Raw genomic sequence first — 23,571 nt, forward strand, 5'->3', positions numbered from 1 at the left:
CAGGCAGGAAAACGAATCACATACTGTAGAGAATTCAAGAGAATTGCTCTCTGAAGGTGGAAGTAGAAACGTTGTATCTAGTTATTAAAATAGTGATTTTTCAATTTATCAATTATGTTTCTTCTTCATTTGATATATGTCCTTTTGATTTATTTTGCAGTATAAGTTTAATTAGTTATCCTAGTTATGCTGACCGGATTAAAATAGACTGTTGTCTGTTCTAATTCTAGACATTAAAAAGACATTTTAACAGGGTTTCTGCCTGGGGACTGTAGCAGTCAATTACAGACTATCACTCCGTGTGCACAGGTTACACAGTGAAGTGATACAGTGCCTCATGGCTGTGTTTCATTCTGTGAGAAAGGAGAAAGCAAGACCACATCCTTGTACTGTACACTCACAATACAGCAAGTTAGGGTGGATATTATTATTATTAAAATGAATATCCTGTTTTAAAAAATGTGAAGATTGGTTGTTGAAGGGTTGAGATTTATTTTAGGGTATTTTCCTGATTACATTTTTGTTCCCACAAGGGAAAAAATAAAAGATATTGTGGTAGTTATGATTAGGTCTATTTTTACTGTTAGTTTTGCATTAGTAGTCATTTTCTTCTCCTAATGATCTTGTTGAAAAGCAAAATAGGAAAATTTGTGTCTAAAAAAAGCCCTGCATACTTTTTATGTTCCACCTGCTTCATGACTGTTGCCCTGTGCTGGAATGGAAATTAGTGTGAAGTCGTGTTGTTGATTACATTGCTTAAAATGAAAACCAATCACGGGTATACTTAAGAGTGGTGGTGCTTACTTCCTCCCCTATATTCTGGCAAGGAAGTCGTAAATCAGGACTCCAAGGGGATCCTTCCAAAACACTGTGGAAAGGAAGATACACACTGTAAATAGGTGATAGATCATTCTGAACTGAAGGAGTCATGAACAGTATAATATGTGTACATTATGTTATTATAGTTTCCAATATATACTGCAAAGTGTGATTCTTTTGCCCCTTTCAACAGTCATTATCCTGTTTTGTGAATACCAACTTGGCAAACATTGCTCTTGCCCGTATCTTAACTGCATAGATTTCCTGCATTAGCATGCACATTTTTGCGAAATCATTCCGTTCAATGTTCTTTAAGAGTCTGCTTGTTTGATCACTGGTGAAGCCGTCTAGAGAGCTGGATAGTGAGAGTGTGTCTTGTTCTGCTTCCTGTCTGGACATCAGAGACAATAACGATATACTGTAGAGGTATTGTCTTTGTTGAATTAGTGTTAAAGATATTTCCACTGTGATTGCAGTATTAGGGAAAACAAAAATGTTATCTGTTTGCAAGAAGTGTCTGAACTGTTTAAAAAAATATTCACAGTGTCTTCCAGCCGTGGACACACCTCATAGAATCCCACGTTCTGTACCCAACTCAGAAAAGTTACGTCAAAGAGAACTGATCAAATATAGTTACTGTGGTTTAACCTCATGAATCGTACTCATTCACAACAGCTTTGGTTTTTTTCAGCGATCGTGTAATTTAATAGCAGTGTTTACTTTTAAAGTGGGAGAGGTGTTAAGTAACATATGGCTGCAAGTGGAGCATAGCAGTGCTGGGCTGTGAGGGCAGACTGTATTAAGAGATGATGACAAGTTTAGTTTGTTGTTTTCAAAATACATAGAGATGGATGGCACTGCTCCTGTGTCCAGGTGGGTGGTACTGTAAGCTTGAGCGAGAAACAGTCCTGGAAAAGAAAAAAAAACATAGCAAGCTTCAGAGTTCATTAATGTGTTACAAACAGCCTTCTGTAATCACCACCCTTGATCGACCCATTGTTTGTTCATTTAGCATGTTCATAAATCACAGCCTAAAAGTCAAATGTTCTGAAAACAGACATATAATTCTATAAGCCTCATAGCATAATAGAGTTCTGTGAGTGTATTTTGTATGTACACTATATGGTTTGCGGTAGATCAGAGCTCAGTTTCTCACACACAATAGATTCATTCTGCTTCTATAATGACATTTATTAATGGATTTGACGATCTCAGTTGATACACACTAAACTTTGGAATGTAAAAACATAGACATGATATACAGTATGATGCACAGTGTAGGCTTCAGTTAACTGCCCTGGGTAGATTCAAGGAAAGAAAGCAATTATATGCTGTAGTTATGCCACATTTCTTTGGGTCTTTATTGTGTATTTCACAGGGCTGATATGACAGTGTTGTACATGCTTTGTCGAGGTTGAAGTGTGTCCAGATTGAAATAAAAATCTGGTAACTATACAGTTCATTTTACAAAGCAAAAAAAGCAAGAAAAGAAAACAAAGTAGTGGTGCCCAGAAAAATATTAACTGCCAACAATAATGAATTTGAGAGTATGGTATATATGAAGTCTTTTTTGCAGTCAAAGCAAGTCTAAACATTGGGTCAGATATTCCACTTGTTTGGTTGGCAGGAAGTATATCCACTTGCTGTGCGGGGCTCAGGTGTCAGCACTTTTAACTCACTCGATCTCTAATAAGCCTTGTGCATCTTTCTGGCAGAGACCATTGCTGTATATCAGCAGTGGAACAGTCTATAAAACAAGTGCCAGGGCCCTGGAAAGCTGACCACGCTGGTGCTTACTCAAAGAGTCATTCAAACAGCAGGTTAAGTCTTGACAAACCCAGGGCAGACCGCAGGGCCTCACTCCAAAGTTTAAAAGTGAATTGAAACCAGCTGTGGGGCATGGATTCGGAGAGTAGTATTCTGTACTGTAGGTGTTATTTTATATTACCGTATCTGGAATTCTAATAGCATTCCTGTCCAAAAACAAGACTTCCAGTTCTGTGTATAGAAAACGGGAGTCTGCCTGACTTTCACAGCTTGGTTGTGGGGCTTGTAGAACGTTACTGCAGTTTGTAAATTTAAAGGAATGCCTTTGTACTGACAAGTCATCCTTTTCAGCTCTCATATAGGATTTGCTTTTCTCCTTCAAGCATAAACGTTTCTGAATCTTTCCACTACCAAGTCCCATCGTTTCCCATATACTGTACTCTGTGAGAGTACTGTAAGTGTGTTCGAACACAGTCTTTCAGATCTCCTGCTCTTTAACACGCTGCAGATCTAGATGCAAGTAAACCCTTAAGGATATGTGTGTCTAGCTCCTCAGAACGCATCAATGCATTTGTACCTTTTTCCCGTAGGTGTGGAAGAACAGAAGGAGCAGGGCGCTGAGGCTCCTGTGTCTCCTGCCAGGCAGCTCTGTGAAGCTGTGAGCCGGGAGGAGAGAGTGGTCCAGAAGCACCAGGAGTCTCTCTCTTTTGTTCCCCTCTCTTCAAAGCTGCAGACTGTACCGACCCAGGCGCTGGATATCAACCCTGCTGTGCTGGACTCGGGAGTGGTCTGTTTGCCTGGTGTGTGCCAGCACTGCAATCGAGACTCCCTGTCTATTCTCAAAGCTGCTGCTTTCTACCAGCATGACACATAATACATCTATTTTTAATTAAACATTTTCCTTTGCTTTATATATTTTGGAAAAATGGCATCCTCATATGAGGTCATCATGCACTTCCATATGTCCACATGCAAAGACTGGAAGAGAGCTTATTTTTTATTTTTTTTATCCGCCCCCATATGAGGTCACCATGCATGAAAGGGTTACAAAACCTGCAGCAAACAATTCAAATATTTGCTTTCAGGGCTTCAAAGTATACCTCATTTGATCCTTACTTATACAGTAGCATTTAAAAAAACTCTAGACTAAAGCTAGTAAGGAAACAAGATGTCTTGAGTAGAATTGTGGCAGTTTGTGTGTTTCACAGCTAAAGTCTTTTTCTCCTCTTTTTCTTTGCATCAGGTACAAGAGACAGATGCGGGCGTGCCCTTGTGATTGTCACAACCAGGAACACGATTTGGTTAAACCCCAATTGCAACAGCGCCCAGCTTGTACGGCTTCTTGTCTATTTCTACACAATTCTCAGGTAACAGACTTCAACCCTGATTACTGGATCGTGCTTCTGCTTTTGTTACACAGATGGCATTTTTATGACATGTCTTTATGAAGAATTGAAATCTGTTTTTTTTTAATGGCGTTCTGATTCTACGCCTGTATGCATATTGAAACAGTACCTGGTTCTTTTTGAAGACTATGAGTTAGGTACAAAAACGTTGCATTTTTATGTCAGGGTCTGCTGCAGAAATAGCACCGATACTGTAGCGAAGGATAATCTGTGACGGAAACACACAATTTGTGTTAAACACAGAAAACCTTTTTTAATAATGTGTACCGTCTTGTGAGTGAGGATGAAATGAATAAAGTCTGATCTCTTTGACGTGAACAGGAAGGCGGTCCGAACCCTGGGTCTGACTGTTCTGGTTGATGCCCGTAGATGCTCGCCTGTTCCAGCACTGTTCAAAGCATTTAACCAACTACAGGTAATAGAGTCGAACAGTATTACAACTTATACCGTGCTCTTAACGCATGTGAACGTGTTGAAATCCAATCAGCCGACGGGAAGTGCTCCTCCTTTTCCAGAAACAGGAATAAGGCCCAGCGGCATTGTTCATTTGTGATTGTATTCAAATAATGATGAAAAAAAGCATCCTAAGCTTCAGACGTTTTCTCAACAGTATTGACCTGGTAATCTGCTCAGCTTTAAGAAATACGTATCTGTGCCTGTATGGAATTCTGTGCTAAAAGAAAAAAAAAAGTCATTTATTGGAATGTGCTTTAGAAATATTTATGTGAGAGGATATCATTTTTCATGCGTATTTATTGGATGCTCCAGGCACAGAGCAAACTGTTCATTCATATGAGTACATTTATGACTGTGTATTGCATTGAAAGCATTTGATAAACTATAAGCTTTCACTGAAGCTCTCAGTTATGCTTAATTTAATCCAGCATATCATATGTAATGTGTTTTGTGTTTTGTGTGTGTATCTATATATATATATAAAAGGATTGTGCAAAAATATATTGGTGCTTTAATAAAGAATGAATGTGCTTGTCTAGACTGTATGAAAGAAATGAAGCATCTCTCTGTGGCAAGGGCTCTTCAGAGCAATCTGCTTGCATAGTTCCTAACAGGATTTTAAATTACACTCTATAATAAGCGAGAAATGATAATAATCCTGTCTAGGTTACAGTGTCATTGCCAAAGGGATAGAACATAATGGGTGTTGCTGTCTTAATTTGCATTTACATTACTCCTGGATAGGTAGGTATGGAAATGACCTTCACGGCATTGGCAGAGAAAGGTAACAATAGGTTTGGGGGTCAGGTTTCCAGATCTTTTGTGAGCGTGACGAATGGAGTGATAGCTCTGATCAAATTAAACATAGCCTCGGGCTATCTCAAAAGGGTGTGTGTTTCATAGAGATAGCATCTTCTTAATAAAAGGTCTGATCAGACATCGTGTCCGTTTGCAGGGCTGCATCTTTCACAGAGAGGAGGTCAGTGAGCAGTGGTTCCAGTGGTTGTGTTGTAGGCAGTCCCAGCAACGAAGCAGTGGTGCTAACAAAATAAAAACAAACAAAAAAATAAATACCTCAGGTTCCTGTTTTTGATTGCTCTTTCTTATGCACATCTTTTTTTATGGTTAGGCATAGATAACTTAGCAGGATTTAAAAAGGCTTCACTCTGAGCTGATGAAGCTTTTGAACAAAATGTAAAGTAGCTTGTCCTAGTGCAGCCCCAAGGCCTGAGACGGAACAGTAAGCCCTTGTTTACAGGGGACCGCAGAAGGGTTCAGGGTTTCAGCAAACATGGAGAGGGTAATTGGTTAATGGAGAAATCGTCAATTAGTCTGAATATCAGCTTTCATTGCAAGCTCTTTACTTGTTATTAGTTTGCACTGAGAAATGCACTTTGCATTTCTTTATTTAGCAATGCAATAAAATCATTGATGTTTGAACAAAACAAATTAAATTCTGTAAATAATATCAAATCTTGCAGCAAACCTTTTTTTTTTTTATCTGAATGAGACTATAGTTTTGCATAGTATACTGTTTAAGTTTACAGATCCAGATTGTAATGTCAGTAAGCTATTAGTTTAAACCCTTTTATAATTGTGGGAACCTTTTGATATGAATGTGGAGAAAAAACAGAACAAACCGTCTGGAGGCCCTCATGCTCAAATCTGAATAGTTTGTTAAACTGGTGGGAAACAAGGTGCTTAGTAAGACCTGGCCAGCAGGAAATAGTGATAAGAAACAGACAATGTCTGCACTGGAGAATCTGGGATCTCTCGTATGTATATCAGAACCAGTCAGCTAACAAAGAAATTAAAGAAACTAAGCTTCCAAGTACAGCAAAAAAAGACGGTATGGATGGATAGATCAGAGGCGTACTCACAGAGCTAAACTCAAGTTTACTGGATCTTTTTGACTTGAGAAATAATTTTCAGTATCAGGACCGGGTTGCTTGCTGAGACAGCCCAGTTTATGGTTGTGTTTTTCTGGGAAGGCCATCTCAGTTGACCTAATTTTCACTTGTTTAATTTGCTACAAAGCAAGTGGTATCTGTTTTCCCAGTCAGATTTCTTTTGCCTGATGTTCAGGCATTCGAGCGAATCGAGTATTGATCTACACTTCCCCAGAGGGTGGTGAGATTCCTTGAACGCAATTCAGTCATTTCATTATTTTGACAGGTTGATTAACTTTACTGTTGCTGATGAATGAACTTAGATTGGACGTTGCACTCACGGTAATTACGATACAGACTTTCTGAAAACACTTCATAATGCTCTGCTGTACCCCCCAATCTAAAAAAAAAAAAAACAGTGTGTTTTCTAAATACAGCAACAGACAGGAAGTGAAAAGTCTGAAGGCAAGCGCTGGAAATAAACTTTGATAAAAAAATGCTGCCAGGCATTCATATACTGTGCAGAAGTGAGAGGCACAAAAGCAAGATACCACTACACTGCATCCAGGAAAACCAGCTCGCAAAAAAGGAAAAACTAAATGTAATCTGAAACTGATTGTGATTGCCGTTAACAATCAGAGTTTGCCTCGAGAATATCCTTGGACTTCAGCAGTGGATTGAGAAGAGTACATAAATCAAAATGTCTAGAAGGGACTCTTGTATAGGCTGTGTTTTGAAACCCAGCTATTGCTCTTTCCCTTTCACTCGTTGCTGAAAACGACAGCAGAGGAAACTGATCTCCCTTCGCCGGGCTGTTATTACCAGACAGAAATGGCAGAACACCCGAGTGGTGTGTGTAATGGATCAGGCTTCCGCGCGGGGATCTGATCTCATTACCCGTCTCTGCTCTCTGAGGGCTTGGCTGTTCCACTCCATGTTCTATTACAAAGAATTTGGAACATGCTGTTATGTTCTGCACTGAAACGTTGTTTTGCATCTGATGCTAATAAAACTTATGTTATCTACGAAACCATAAGAATATCCTGGCTAACCCAGCGCTGCTTTACAAGGCAGTATGGTGTGATGGCAGACTAGGGTTCTGAATTCATACCAGCGGTACTTGAACAATAGCGACCCTGATGAATTCTCAAAGCAAGATAGTAGTCACTGTTTAGTGTCACTGTTGTTCTTGAAAAGCTCATAGAGATCAATGAAAGTATTGTAATTACTCAGTGTAATATGCATGATTTCAATGCTAATAAATATTAAACATTTATGCAATTCTTGTTTTAACGTTCCTTGAATGACTTGCTATTGTGTTAATGTTGCGTGCTGTTTAAATACTACCCTTTGTCTTATAGGAAGCTGTCCCTAATTGTATTCACACTGTTCTGCTGCTTGCTGAAAGAGACCTCACCTTTCGCATGGAAAAGCCCACAGCTATGCAGGTAGTTAGATATTGCAGTGGGGAACTGGGAAGAAATTATGAAAAAAAACTAAACTAAAATTATATATGTATATATATATCTACTACAACGTCTATTTCTAAATCTACATTTTTTGATAATTTTAATATTACAATATATATTATATATATTGAACTGTCTTTTGTTATCGACTGTTCAGTTTTGCAGTGCAGTGTGTAATCCTGTGCAGAGGGCACTCTCTGACCTCAGTGACCCCTGTGCTTTTCTGTCTGGAGTGACAAATCACTTTGCTCTCAGGCTTTTTAGCAGGTTTTAGGAGGTTTTAGCAGGCAATGAAAGGTTAGAAGGTACTCGGTACAGTATAAGAATCTCTGATCTCCTGTGGTTTTGAGAGGACATTCACCAGCTAATGGCAGGCCTGCAAAAGAGGTTCTGTTTTGTCTTTCCCTGCAAGAAACCTGATTCATGGACCGCTCAGAGACTTCAGTATGCTCTGCTAAAAAAAAAAAAAAAAATACACACCACCAGATGTTGTTGAAAAAACACAGGCGCTGCAACAAGTAAAGTGTCTCATCCCAGCACTACTGTTTATCAATGAAGTAATATTAAGAAAGAGTTAAGGGTTGTATTTGATGTTTGTTTAAATCAGCTAAGCACATACAATAGCCAGTAACAGGCTCCTGGCTTCTTCAACAGTTCCCTGCAGGCACCTCGGTTCTGTTCAGCTTTGTTAACTGAAGGAATTGTTAACTTGTAGCGCACTTCCATTTGCTTTGATCGAGCAGACGTTACACTTTATAACGCTGATTTAGGGTCTGTTTTCTGAAAACGTACTGTCTGGCAGTATCTTCCATATGCAGGTATACTGCTTATGTTTTTCTTTTCTTTTTAGGGCAACTTGAATAGAAAATGTAACTTATTTTCTGATAGTTTAGCACAAAACAGATTCCTGTGTCTATGAACTATTTTAGCTGACATACTGTATGCAAATCTAACATAAGAGTAATCAATAAGAACGGGTAAAAGACAAATAACTATTTTCCAATCAATGATATGGATCCTTTGCTCCCAGCCCCATGGCTGGTCTGCTGCTTAGTCAGGAGCTGACCAGTTGGCTTCGAGCTACTGCAGCCCCACCCTCCACAAGATTGCTCAGTAGCAGGATTAATATATTAATGGCATTGTTTAAAATGTTCTCATGGTGCTCATGTCAAAGGCTAGTTGTTGTAGGCTACACCCAACAACCCAACCAGCAATGAAGAAGAATAAAGAGCCAATCTGTCTTGTTGTGAACTGTGGCCAAGCTGTTTTCTACATTGACACCTTTTTAGTAATGGCTGTTATTGGGTATTGTTACTGCTATTATAACATGAAGGGGTGGGTTGTGTTTTTATGTCTTAGCGCTGCATCCTAGTTTAGTTTTGGAGCTCTCTTGAAGGTGTTGGGGGGGGGGGGGGGGGGGATGGGGGGGGGTGTACGGTGGTGCAGTGGCAGGATCCAGTCAGAGCGCAAGGGTATCGTTGCAGAGAGACACACCTGCGACCAGAGATCGGGATGATGTAATGTATTGTCTTTGTCATCGAAGCCGAGGCTTTTGTTTGCTCCCGCAGTTCGAACTCCTCACATCCCTGAAGTCCCTCCACAAGCACATGGACGCCTCTCAGCTTCCACTGGAGTTCGATGGGACCTTTCCATTCTGCCACAGCGACTGGGTGTGCTTTCGCACGGTAGGTTCTCTCTCCACTGCCCTGCATTCCTTTACAGAGTCAAGTTGCGTGTTTAGAAGAATCAACTTTATCTTTGTTGATTTGCGGGCTGCCAGAGTGCTTCATTTATTACTCACAAGCTTCTTTTCTCTGAATTATGCATTCCATTGACTTTAAGAAAAGATCAATCTCAGTTAAACAAGCAGAGTATATTTTTTGTTTGCTGTATTTCTAATTTTATAGCTGCACAAAGTGTTACCTGCTGCCTTCCAAGAGCTGTTTTTGTTATAATTGTTTTGTTAATTAAAATGTTGTAATTGTTTTTTCTGTTTAGTTTTCGTGTGAGAATGTAACCTGGTAGTTATTTGGAGTGCAAATCGGATTTAAATTGCACATACTGATTTGGAGGTGCTTTTCCAGAGAGTAAATAATGAAGTAAACGGAGAAGGATCAGTGAATGGGAAGAAGTTAGAGCACAGAGCAGAACAATGCACTGCTCCTGCTGTCTGTCCAGAAGCGAAGACTGTGAGAATATGCCAGCAAAATGACTGTCAGTGACACCAGGATAAAGACTGAGGGTGTTTACAGCTAATGCTTAATAGGATATGAGTAAAATATTCCGGCTTCTGTATGATGATGCATAATGGTATTTTGTTCATCTTCCTGGCCAGTGCATATAACTTTTTGACAATCTTTTTTGAGAATGCATTTCTTATATTCAGGTTTTGTTAATGCATGTTATTTCTGTCCCTTGCAGAAATTGGAGCAGCTGGTACAGTGTTGCAGGTCAGCGTTCGGCTTCCTCCAGGTCACCATTGCCAGTCTGGAGTCTAGTAGAGTACCTGGGACAGCAGAGGTAACTGAAACAGCATGCAGCGAGGGGCTGCCCAGAGCACAGTCATTATTCACTGCAGTAGCAAAACCAAGAGCCGCCTGCAGGACCAGATTCACCAAGCAAAGTTTCAGCAGCAAAAACTTAATGAGAACTGTTAATTTCTAGTGAGACCTTGCAAACCTTGCACAAATCCCTTACATCATATTTTAATATTGGAATGCGTAATCAAGACTAAAATCCTCAAAAGAAATCGAGATTTCCACCCTAAATCTTTAATACATTCATTTGAGAAATTACTTTCCAAAGATTAGCATGCACGTTCCTATATTGTATTGAACTGAGGCAATACAATTCTTTGTGTTTCTGATGGCCTTGCTTTGCGTTGCATATGCAATGAATTGGCTCGGCTGACCTTTTGAATATCTGTGGATTGCCTGCTGTTATTGGGTGATAACCAGGGACTGGGGTTTATTTACACACAGGAAGCACCAGTGTAATCTATGGTAAAAGGGGTTTCATTTGAAGCTTTGTAGGAACCCCTGGGGGCAAGTGTATCTCTCTAAACCGATCTCTACTCAGCGGGTTGGATAAATGGACTTTGATGTTGATGCAAAGGGAAATGAGTCTGGTGATGGGATATTGATTTCCCTGGGCATATTAGTTCTAAACAGGATTCTTTACCAATTCAGGAAGGGGTCTAGGGACAGATAAACTGAGAGACAAGGAAGCAAATTGTTTCCATGACATTCAGCTGAAGGCATTCTACATTCTTCTGCGGCACCTATAGAACATACGCCACACACCAGCCAGATAGCAGTCTCCTTCAAATGTCAATGGGGGATCAACTTGCTCAGACAAGAGAATGGCAGGAGATTAACACAGTGACAGGTGACTTACATGTTTAATCCAGGGAGATTACAGGGCTTGGGGCATACTGTCAGGTTTTTGAGATGTTCATTGTTGACAGAAAAATTCCCAGGAGGGGTCCTGATTTTCATCTGTTCCTTTGTGTTCTTTCTTAACATGTCAGATTACATGCTTGACCATTTATCCTGTTCTGAGGTGTTTAGCAGAGTCTTTTTTTTTTTTTTCTTTTTACAAATGTAAAAGTTTTCATACACACTCTTTTATGTTTAAAATAAAAAAAAATACCCATAATACTCATTTTCAATGCCTGTGTAAGGACAGGCATATATTAGTTAATGGTGTTCTTTTTCCCCTCCCACAGGAAGCCCAGGTTTTACTCCTGAGGTACAGAGACCTAATGAAAAGAGTTCTTGAAGATAACCGATTGGTCAGGCTGCAGCTGGAGGGAGGAGCCACCCTTTCCAGACTGAAGAAAGAGGAGTCCTGCGTGACGCTGACTGAAGATTACAGGTACACTGCTGGCAGAGTCTAGCCTTGTTTAATCCCAGCCGGTCCTTTGATAACAGACATCTAGAATGTTTATAGCTAAGCACAGACTGTATTAAACTGCAGTGCAGCTGTTACAGGTATCGTTACCCATTCTGGGGTGTATAAAGCCAATGCCTCTCATCTTGTAGCTGCTCGCACTGCGCTTCAGCAGTGACATTGACTATTCTTCTAATGAGCTTTGTGAGGCCAGTCATAATACAACAGAATACCTGCTGTTTAAATCAGTTCTGCAAAACGTGTTTCAAAGTGTAAACTTGACCTGCATCAGTAATTATGTCCTTTATAACATGAAATCTGACCTTCAGCGAACGGTAATAAGAATAACTGGCTCATCCTGGTAGAGCAACAGGAGTTGGAACATTATTTACAAGTAATAATCTTAGCTTGATTAAAAGCACAGAAGTGTCTGTCAATTAAATGTATGTTTCCTCTAGCAGCCACTATAATTCCACCAAGCAGCAGTTTGTGGAAATTGGTAATTAACATTCCTGTTGCATTCATCAGCTCACAAATACTTTCCTGAGTCTCTCAAGGCTCACCTTCTCTTTGTTTAAACTGGCAACCCTGCAGCGTATTTTATGAAGGAATGTGAATATTTTCTAACTAAAGTCTTTGCTAAAGTTATTTTTTTCTTCACTTTTTTTTTTTAAAGCTGCTCCATTCTTTGGTGATGAGAGAGCTTGTCTTTCAGTTCAGTCAAAACTTTTCCTTGGCTCACCTCTTTTCCTGGTCTGGTGTGGCACAGAACAGTTCTTTATAATGCCTGCCTCTTGTCAGTGTGGCAGTAGCTGTTGTTTTGTTTCATAGTAAAGGAAATCGGAGCCAGAGAACGACATGGCAAATATATGGCTGAATGGACAGATAGTCAGATTTATGGCCTTCCCAAGAGGGATGCCTTTTTCAAAAAATAACTCAGGCTTGTTTTGTGACATTCTTTCACACAATGTGATACTGAAGTGAGAGAAAGAACGCACTGGAGTTCATTCTTTACAGATGACATGTGTGGACAGACTTAGTGCTTTCTCTGCTGTACAGTTCACCATTGCTTAGTGTGTGTGTGTGTGTGTGTGTCTGTGAAGTTCTTACTTTCTTAGCCTTAAAGGAAAGGGAAAGGGAGTATTTTTACAGGTGAACTTTGTTTGGTTAAAATCAGTCAACAGAAACTGCGCAAGTGCATTTCAACTATCCTTTTGTATTGTTTCTTTTAGCGCGTAATTAAGATTGTTTTAACTGTCTCCCTCTTTCCTGTCTGGTTTTAATGGTGCTTTTCCCCAAGTTGTGCTGTCGATACGCAAGTCCAAATTTATCTCAAGGTCAGTGTTGGCTCAACTACATACAAGCTGACTGAGTCACTTCCCACTGCAAGAAGATGAAGCGAGTTCTGAACTTGTATGCCTTACTGCTTCATCATTATTATTAATACACAAGAAAGGCGTTAGTGTTCTTTCAACTGCAAATATTTAACAATGAGTAACCTAAAACCAGAACCCTTTATTTGAAGCATTAATCTTTAACTTTTGCATGTAGTGTTTGCACCATGACTATCTAGTTAATTATAGAAAGGGTGTGTGCGTTAGAGGGCTGCTGGTGTACCACAGGAATAATAGGAAAAGAAAAGCTTCGTTTAATGAAAAAAGTTACTCACATTCACAATTGGGGCCAATCTGTACTGTGATATCCAGCTTCTGTACTGATCGTTTTATTTTTAATTTATTTTCTTATTCTGTAGGTATTTTAAAAGTTTAACACTGATTTTGCAGGGTTCTCATGTTTATACTACTTTTTTTTACCATATATTTCACCATGGTTTGGCATGTTTTTAAATGTGCTTCAACATGCCTAACTAGGCTTTGCACTAGACTTTACTATAACATTTTGCTCTGCTGTTACCAAGATATATTTTAATAAGGGAAAGTTCATCAACATTAGTGACATTACTGATAACTAGGAAGGGAAACAATAGAAGAGTAACACAGAGACATGCTGCTCAGTGCACTGTCTGAACAAAGCCCTTATTTCACAGCATACTCAAGCTGCCACACAACACTTTGCATAATAATTCAGAAGAAATTCCCTGTTATGAATGGGTTGTTGTTTTCAAGGGTCCTGCCTTGTTGTTGCTAGGATATCGTCAGGATATCGACATCACACAAATTACATTTTAATACTTTGTTGACCTAAGCCAAAAAAAAAACAGCTCCTTTTATTTTCTTTTTAGTTAACACGTGCATTAGTAAACTGTGTGACGCCACTGTCATCGAGTTACAGGACGATGAAGTGAAATGGATAAGTGTTTACTGTGATGTTCTGTATTTATTAGAGTGCTAATGGATATTGTTAATAATAGTGTGTAACAAAAACCCATACATATAATGAAAGCCATGTACATGCCTGTGGAAAACTGGCTCATTTAGTGTGAAAGCACACTCAGTTGTCTTGCTGGTAGACGAGATCGTATTAAAAAGCTGCATTTTGGCACCATGCCTTTTTTCAAGAATGTCAGAAGGTGACAGTTGCAGAACGATCTTCTGTTTACAGTATATCTAAAGTATACTTGATTTGTTTCTGTCAGTTCATTTCTTCATGAAGGTGTCTGTGTCACACACATGCCTGTGTCAGCTGTTTTGATGTCAAAGGTTATGTGGAAGAAACTGAGTCACCAAACTGGGGCACCCCAGGGATTGATTGCTGAGTGATTGAAGAGTGATGTTGCATGCAGACAGCAGGGGGCGCCTCCAGTCCATAGAGTTTGAAGAAATAATGTCAGAAAGAATATTGTAGTTTCATGGAAAGGGGATTCAGGTTTAAACCTTTGAGTTTTACAAGTTTCTCCAACTGACTTAACCCCCCCCCCACCCCCCCACCCCCCCAACCCCCCCTAAGGTATTTATTTTTGATTTGGCAGCATGACTCTTAACATGCATTACATCCTGTTCTTGAGCTATTAAAGAGCTGTTTGAACCAAGGGAATAATTCTTCAGGCACACACACACACACACTCAGACAGAGGGGTTCTTTAAAGGACAGCTGCCATTCTCCTCGGTCTCCCCGGAACTGATAGGGTGTTAGAAATCCAACAAGGGGACAGCTGCCCAGAGCAGCTAGGAGCAGCACAGTCCACTGGACAACTGTAAATGCCTTCTGGGCTGCGGTATAATATTATACTGGGTGGGGTCCTATTTATATTCCTATTCACCTAGTATTGAAAAATGAGACACTTGTAGCAAGTGGTAAGTAGCACGACATGTTTTATTGTAATGAGATGCTGCTGTCTGTCTTTCTTTAAAAACAATGTCTTTTTTTATATATACTCTCTCTTCTCTCTCTCTCTCTCTCTGCCTCGTTCTAGAGATGCCATCGAGATGGTTACGGGTCTGTATAACCAGGTTGATGAGTCGGTCCATCGTCTTGTCATGCTGTCCAATAAGTGCATGCAGGAGCTGGAGTTTGTAATAGAGTTTAAAACTTTGGAAGAAGGGTTCAAGGAGGTAAGAGATGTAGCCTATTTTTTGTTCATTCTTTTTTTTCTGTAACGTTGTGCTAAATCAGAAAGTCTGAATTTCTAATTTTATTTTTTATTGACGTTTCCACATTCCTGTATATTTTCTAAGAACATTATCAAACCGATTTAAATAATTATATGTATGTAATCAAACTCTTTCAATCAGTTTGATAACGTTCTCATAAAAATGTGCAGAAATCTGGTATGGAACTTTTGAAAAGTGCACCAGCATTCATTTCTTTTGTTTTTGTGTCCTGGCAGGTTAGCGGCTGGATTGAGCAGGTTGGAGAAAGTCGACTGAAGAAGCTGAGTGAGCTGGATGATTCTCTGGAGCAGTTACGTTGCACACAGACTGACTTCAGAGACTTCTACTCGTCAGCATATGTACGTTTAAACAAGAAGTGACAGAAGTTACTTTGTGTCTTTGTGTAGGAGGGGTGCTGCTGATAATGGAACTCCATCCCAAACCCGGTTGTCCTGCAACCTTTCATTTTAGCATGTATCTGATATTTGTATTGGTTTAAATAATGTGTTCCAGTCTCTGATGTCACGCTGTATTATTGTACTCTACATACGTTTCAAAGGGTGTAAAAAAAAAAAAAAAGCCTCAGAAATGCAAAAAATATAACTTGAAACTTGCTTATTATGTTCTTAAAAAAAAAAAAAAAGCAAAATAAAAATGAGATTGTATTGCTGCTCATGATGTGTATTTGGCCTGTTAGACGTACTGCAAGAATGGTGAGGGGCTCTTGAAGAAGCTGGAGCCGTGGGAAGACGTCTCCTCCGCAGAGCTGCAGGTCTATGAAGTGAAAGTGCATTCGTTTTGGGAGCAGCTGAAGGACTTCTCACTGAGAGTGGAGGATGCCAAAGGGAAGATCGACAAGACAGTCAAGCTGTATGAGTTTTTCGACAAGGTGAGGCGCACGTTGATTTGTTTCATAAAGCTGCTTGCAGGCCAGAGAATGATTGAACAGATGACGGATGTGTGTATAGCTTGACAGCAGATTACAGTGAATGTAGATGGTGTTGTACAATGCAAGAGGACATGACGAGCAAGGAGAGATCCGATCGTTTCACGCTTGTTGACTGATTGACACAGGCATGTTCTGAATTTTTTTTATTTTAATGCAGTTCCATGTAGCTCTGCCACTGGTGAATGACTTCAGTGCACACAACAATGAGCGGCTTCTGAGATGCTGTAGGCAGCTGGGCAGTGGTGGTGGTGGTGGGGGGGGCGCTGTAGCTTTGAAATGGGGTGAAAGGCATTGTTACGGCTCTGTGTTAAGCCAAGCCAGTCAGCTCGGTGTTTGGGTAGGGGACCCGCTAGGAACACTGCTGCTCCTGCTCAGACCTGGGGTCAAGTGTAATTGCAATTACAATTACAGCAGAATTGTTTGCTGAAATTATAGTTACAATTACAGAGCTAGTTTGTTGAATTACAGTTACAGTTACAACTATGCGGCAGTAAATACATTATTATTACAAATATACTGAAAAGTAACACAAACACCTACATGTTTACTCTATTCTAAATAACCAAGCAATAATCACAGGTACAAACACCGAAACATGCTAGATAACTTCATTTATTTTCAAACAAAGGGTGGTCACCAAAAGTGATTGAAAATACAAGGACAATGATCCAAAAGTGATTGATAATACAAGGACAATGATTGAATTGAAATCAATTACGAATTGCACAATTACAGTGGTAACAGGTCCCAGGTCTGGTGTTGGTTGATCTGTTCCCTGTATCCGATTTCATCCTGTGAGCTGGCGTGGGGTTAGGGGGACACTGAACTGTACCAGGCGCTGTCCTTGGGACAGGATGTAAAACAAGAAGACTGCAGATTAAAGATCGTGTGGCAGGAATGCTAAGCCTGGTATCTTGGCTTGCTGAACCCCCAGTATAAGCAGGTACATTCCTGGATGAATTCCCTGTACACAAGCTCATTCTCACCCTGGGCAATCCCTGTAAACTAGATGCTGTATCTCACTGGATCTGTCCAGCATAGTTATCCTCTCCCATCTGTTTAAAATCACATCAATACAGGATTATCAACTGGGGGGGGATGGTGACAAAACAGCAGTACTATCTGAACACAAGGAAACTAAAGAAAAAATCTGTGGCAGTGATATCATTGTACTACTGTTTGGTAATCAGCTGCATATGGCTCTGACTCACAAACATTTTTGGCATAAAATGGCCAAGTTGTCAACCATGCTTTCTAAAAAATAAAATGAAACAGTCCAGCCCGGGACTGTTGAGCGGTTTTTATTTCATGCTCTGGTCACGAGTCCAGCTTAACTCTGCTTCCACAGCGCCAGGGGTGCCTTAAAGATAGTTTAGCAGCCAGAGATAAAGAAGTGAAGCATTGTCTCATTGTGCATTTGTGTCTTGTTTTAGATTCACAGTAATTTGATCAGGGCTATAAATTATTATTTCATATTGCTGTTTCTTTCCGATGAAAGAACATCATGAGCTATTGGATCTGGAATCAGCATATAGTAAAGTTGTTTTGATGCATATTTTCTCACTGGGCTACTTCCCCCCCATAACCCTGAGTGTCCTTTGGCTGCCTCTTGTACTCCCCATCCACCAGGTTTCTTACCATCTGTCATCATATTTCAACACTGGCTTTTGTTCCAATTAGGCTAGAGGGCTACACATAACTTGATATAACTTTTTACAAAAAACTTTTTTAAAATCCTGTTTTGGTTCCTGGTGACAGGTACTTTGTGTGCTGATATACAACTGGGGAAGTTACAAGGCTTATACAAGTGTGTCTGTTTCCTCTGAACTCCAGTAATCCACATAGAAGCTGTGAGCTGTGAGCTGATCACGGCAGTCCAGAGCTCTCTAATTCTGTGTGAGATGTTTGATATTAAATGTAGTCTTCATGGCTGCTGAAATATTTTTATTCTGCCAATCACAGAATGAGGTTACACAGCAGAGCTGGTCCTGATTACTGTATATTGCATTGGTCTTTAGACTGGGTCCAGTTCTGTATTTGCAGTTTGTACATCAGGCCATAAAACCTAACAGCAGTTTGCTGGGGTGGGCAACAGTAGGAAGCACCCATTCAGACTTTCAGACTCAGCCAACAAAAGCATGGTCCTTTTGACAGCGTAACGTTTTTAAAACACGGCATGTTAACATATCTATTGTGGAATTTCATAAAAAAAAAAAAAAATGAACCGTTTATACAGCTTGTTATCATTTAAATGTGGTTTCTGTTCAGACTTTTATTCTCAGGCAAATGTTTTCACTGGTCTGTCACAATGAGTGGCAAACAGCACAGAGCGAATAATGACGCCAAGGAAGCTAGCTCTACTCCTGCTGTTATTTGTGTCTGTAATCACTGGGTAGCCCGGGTCCCAGTCAACTTGTTATTGCAAATACACTGTGCTTAGCAACCCCTCGGAATGCCCCATTGCCCTAGTGTATACTAATGCCATGATTTCCTTTTAATATTCTATGGACATCGGCATGCATCCTAACCTCCTGCCAGACTGAGTGGCTGTTATTGTGTTAAATTGTTCTTGCATTGACTTGAAAAATAATAGCAAGTACCCTTGTTATAATCAGCCAAGAGAACCTACCTTCTCCAGTCACTGCGGATTCCAGCCCTGGCACCACTGAGTCCAGCTGGGATCTGAACTGCATGCATTGAGTCTGAAGATCTTCATCCCACCAGGAGGCTGAGCATTGTTCAAGCAGTGCAGTTAACATTTGGCTTTAGCATGACCAAAAAGCAAACTTGGCTGACTGCAAAGGGAATTAGCATTTCTACCAACCTCTCCACTTGTAGGAGCTACTGCGGTGCTTTGAAGAGAGACTTAAGAAAGCTGATGACAAGGAATTTTAAATCTCGCTGCCTCTCTTACTGTGCACCACAGTGTGTGTTTAAACCACCTCTTTGATGTCTATGACCAAAGCATAAAAAAATAAAAATACATAAAAACAAATAAATGCCTAAGAGCATTCAAACCTGAACAGGGTTTATGTATTTAATTGTGTTCTTTGTTTTAAAATAGATGGAGTCTTTTTAGAGGTTCTGTTGCTATGTCATAGAGAGGGGCGCCTGCAGCCAGGGTCCCAAATCAATTAACAGTATAGAGAAGCACAGCCAGGCAGAGAGGTGCTGTGTGTTACAAAGTGGTGGCGTGTTGATTCTGCTGGAGCATATTGATTTCTGAGGGGAGAGTTTAGTTATTGTTCTGCGTCATGGTGTCCAGATACTGACCCTTCCATATCGTGAGACTAGCCATCAGAAAAAATGTGCCGGTGTTACAAGCAATGCTTTTGTTGTAAATTTCAGATCTCTTTGTTTTCTCAAATGTTTTTTTTTTTTTTTTTTTAAATAATCTGGGAGTGTTTACATCAATCACAAATATTTGTTCTCAACCCCAGACTTGCTCTAGTATAAACCATTTCCAGTTCATTGCATTTGGGAGTTTTCTGAATATGGAAAGTCATGCGATTAAAATAATTAAATTGCTCAGGATTTGAAAAGCCAGTTAAAGTAAGCATTAAGTCGTAGTACAGCCCTATTGGATAAAATATGGACAGAATTAAAATAGCTGCCTTGACAATACAAAGACACATGTGGAGGATAAACTACCCTGTGAGAGCCGACCGTCTTTCCAAGGGGCCTGCTGTTCTCATCCCAGGCTGCCCATACTAATTACCCCCATGCAGTCTTTATTACCCCGTTTACCCCCGCAGATATCCCTGCCGGGCCGAGAGAGAGGCTGATAGTACACGTGGTACAGACACTCCCACGAATCCCTGGATGTATATTGGACTCGATTTACTAAGCCTTTGCCACAGTGTGATGTTTCCACCAAAAGAAAAAGAATAAGAGTTGTTAATTTAGGAATAAACATCTCCAAATGATAGTTTAAGAGGTCCCTGCAATGCACCTACCATAGTTACAGTCTTTTAGCAGGTTCTTTAGGACTTCTTTTGAAGATCTTTGATCTTCCAAGGCTTTTTTAATCTGTTGTTGCTGTGTAACATGGTGTTGATTTTAATAAAAGCGCTGATGGAAATTGTCCAGTTTTGAGCTCTTGTGAACCCCACCTACAGTGTCTTCTCCCTGCTGCTTATCGATTATTCCATCAATAGGGTATTGACTGGCGGTGTGAAAGAGTGAAGACGGCAGTCCCATAAGCACACTGCTGTCAAGGCAGCAGCTGCTATTCATTTAATACATTCAAATCTTCAGGAAATTCATTTAACAATTGGATGACTCGGTGAGTCAAGCATGTTGCTTGTAAGTTGCATGGTTGGCTTACAGATTATTATTATTATTATTATTATTATTATTATTATTATTATTATTAGATATAATTATATTAAATACACATTTACTTAATTACTGATAGGTCTGTTAATTACTCTGAATGCTTACATCTGTTTGTTTGTTTATGTTTCTTATCTTGCCACCTTTTCCAGTTTCCTCGCCATTAAAAGTGGAGGGGATTGATGTCAACCAAATGTGTTGTTTGTTTTGGGGGGGTTCTTATCACTCTCTAAGTAAAGTCTCCAAATCCAGGTAGCGTGCCAGTGGCAAGTTTTGCTTTCCCTCTCTCCACACTGGACTGGCTTTGTAGTGCTGGCACTAGACACCCCCTCCCCCATCCCTCACTGCCTGTTGGCTCTGCTTTTTATTCAGTTACCCAGGATAGCCCAGCTGGTATTTAGGCTTGCATTTGCCTGTGAATAGTGGGAGTGAGTAGGGAGCAGGATCTGGGCGCCAGTTGCTCAGTCTGTCTCAGCACAGGGTGGTAGCAGGTCCACAGAGCACTAATGAAGAGCTAAAGGAATTGCACTGAACCAGGATCTGGGGTTTGTCTACTGGGATATTCAGGTAGGGACAAATAGAGACTTGAATGTGCTCCAGACTCATTGTAATGCCTGCAGGAGTAGAGGCAGCTTCCACACTGTTACATAATGTTAATGTGTGACAGCATGGTGATATAGTGTACTAAACAGTTAATAATCCAAAATCTGAAGATCAGATTAAGTGCTTTCAAGTACATTTCTTTAGATTTTATGATTATTGCTTTTTTATTGTCATGTTATTAATAATGTAGATTAAAAAACAACTCTTTTTTTTTTGGTTTGTTTGTTTGTTTTTGTATATTTATTTAAACTGTCCAAATTAGTCAAGATGACCAAGGCGTTTCTCTTAAGTGATCCACGTGGATTTCACTGAAGTTGACACGTTTGCCTGCCTGGGTTGTCTTTGGTGCATTATAGTTAGCTGTAACAGACTTGGTTGTGATTTTTTGTAATTGGCAGTGATGGACTTGCAGTATATTCCCATTTTTATCTGTCCCCAGAGAGTCTAAATAATCACACTGTGGATGAAAGCAACGCACGCACACACACGCACTCACGCACGCACTTCAACAGTGAGCAATCCTGGGCCTGAAACTCATTACATTCAGTAAGCTGACATTGATTCCAGCAGACCTGACGTTCTGTGTTCAGAGATCAATATATGAATGTAATAGTGTGCTCCTGAGTCACCACGAGGTTCAGTGAACCATGTTTATAAATACTTCATGCTTCAGGTTGTTCTCGATAATGGATCGAAACAGAATACAGGTAAATAAATAAATAAAACAAATGGCAAATGGCAGTCCCCATAGTTTTTCCCAGGTGTTCTGCATGGTTAAATACTCAGGTCATGTGTGACTGCTGCTTATTGAGGTCTAAAGACTTTAAGGCACTAATAAGTTGAATAAATGCTATTAGCCCAGAGTCCTGTTGGGGTTTCTTGGGTAAAAGTAACCTTTGACCCTTTTTCTAATTTGACCAAGGCAGATGTATCAGATGGTGTCTGATTTGAATTTTGAAAGCTCTGTGACAAGTAAATGTCACTGAGTGCGAGTGTGAACAAGCAACATTATGTCACCTTATGGTTTTCAAATCCATAAATTATGGACTTCAAATCACTGTGATTTCCAATTATTATTAGAATTTTTTTTTTCGCAACATCACATTTGCAGGTCATATGCTATGATTGAAGCTCCACCATTGGAGTGAAATTGACAGAACATGGAAGTTTTAGGTATAAGAAAGAAGCAGCTGTAGCTATTTGAAATACCTGCATATCCCAAATTAAAAGTGTAAAGAAAATAGCAAAGAACTTCTACCTACAAAAAAGGAGGGACCAATGCTAACATTATGAGTGCTAATTAGAGGCAAGGGAATGGATTGCAAAGCCTTGCTTTGCACTCTTATTTCATCATTTTGAAATCAGTTGTTAATGCTGCACACCAACGTGTATCACAGCTCCTGTTTGCTGCATTACACTGCTGAGTGCCACGTTACTCTGCATACAAGTACAGGGTCTGATTTTAAATGAAGTCAACCGACAGTTGTGTCTGAAATGTCTAACTTTGTCTTTAGTATTTTAAGGGGTGTGGGGGTGTGGGCAGGCACACTTTTCTCCAAGGCAAGCAGACTCCAGATACAGTGTAGAATCCCAGCAGCTGCTGCTTCTTCTTCTTCTTGTTCCTTTGCATATCCAATGAGATTATTAAAGCACACTCCATTCAATCGGGGCCCGCACCAACAAAAGTGAAATGCACACATGCAGGCACAAGACCCTGCATCTGTCACAGTCTGCTACTTCGCCTTGGCTAATGCATCTAACCGTGCATAGCAGAGCACAGCATAGCATGCAAAGAGACAGGCTTTATCATTTTGAAAGGAGTGAAACTTATTTTCTGGCATTAAAAAGCAACTCATTCAATGAAGTTAGGAGAAGCAAGTGGAGGAAAAGTTGTGAGGTTGGATTTAGATTATGTGCCGATAGGAAGTTTCTAATATTATAAAGTACTTCTTAACTTTATATAAAGAAACTGGTTATCCTGTGGATGTATCTTGTATTGTGTAATTCCTGAGAGAATATAAGTGGTTGTAATACTCTTTGCTGCAGTGAGCAAATAAAGGGTCTGTATCTCTGTGTGTGGTCCTGGTAAAAGTATAAGTTTCACAATGTCATTGGGGCAGGTCCTTTTTCTTAGCCTCATGACAGTCCAGTGTAAGGGTAAAATGCCTTGTCTTCTTAAAGACCTGTTTCAGAGAGCTGCTGAATCAATCATGCAGCAGGCAGGGTATTCTCAAAGCTGACCTTTGCTGCTGGTCCATCTTTTGTTTCCATGTTGTTTTTTGCCAGTCGTCTTACATAGTCTGAGCTACTTCCTTGTTTAAAGAAATCCCTTTAAAAGGCTCCGCGCTTTGTTTCTTTTCCAGGCTAAATGGACAATGTGAATTGGATCTTTTTGTTTTTTCATACGTTTTTGTTCAAGCAGAGCAGAAATTTGAA

The 23,571-nt window shown here is 40.0% G+C and overlaps 1 protein-coding gene across 3 annotated transcripts in view; it reads left to right on the plus strand.

The window, feature by feature from the left end:
• Positions 1 to 23,571, plus strand: part of plekhg4 (pleckstrin homology domain containing, family G (with RhoGef domain) member 4) — a 55,879-nt gene that overhangs the window by 17,705 nt on the left and 14,603 nt on the right. For all 3 annotated transcript variants that reach the window (XM_041267974.1, XM_041267973.1, XM_041267971.1), the window contains exons 4-13: positions 3,177 to 3,386; positions 3,830 to 3,953; positions 4,314 to 4,407; positions 7,699 to 7,785; positions 9,375 to 9,491; positions 10,228 to 10,326; positions 11,534 to 11,682; positions 15,071 to 15,209; positions 15,485 to 15,607; positions 15,946 to 16,137. In XM_041267974.1, coding sequence (XP_041123908.1) covers positions 3,177 to 3,386; positions 3,830 to 3,953; positions 4,314 to 4,407; positions 7,699 to 7,785; positions 9,375 to 9,491; positions 10,228 to 10,326; positions 11,534 to 11,682; positions 15,071 to 15,209; positions 15,485 to 15,607; positions 15,946 to 16,137 — 1,334 coding nt within the window. The remainder of the gene's footprint in view (positions 1 to 3,176; positions 3,387 to 3,829; positions 3,954 to 4,313; positions 4,408 to 7,698; positions 7,786 to 9,374; positions 9,492 to 10,227; positions 10,327 to 11,533; positions 11,683 to 15,070; positions 15,210 to 15,484; positions 15,608 to 15,945; positions 16,138 to 23,571) is intronic.

The sequence above is a fragment of the Polyodon spathula genome, chromosome 13 (assembly GCF_017654505.1).
Source record: "Polyodon spathula isolate WHYD16114869_AA chromosome 13, ASM1765450v1, whole genome shotgun sequence".
In the NCBI taxonomy this organism is placed as follows: Eukaryota; Metazoa; Chordata; class Actinopteri; order Acipenseriformes; family Polyodontidae; genus Polyodon; species Polyodon spathula.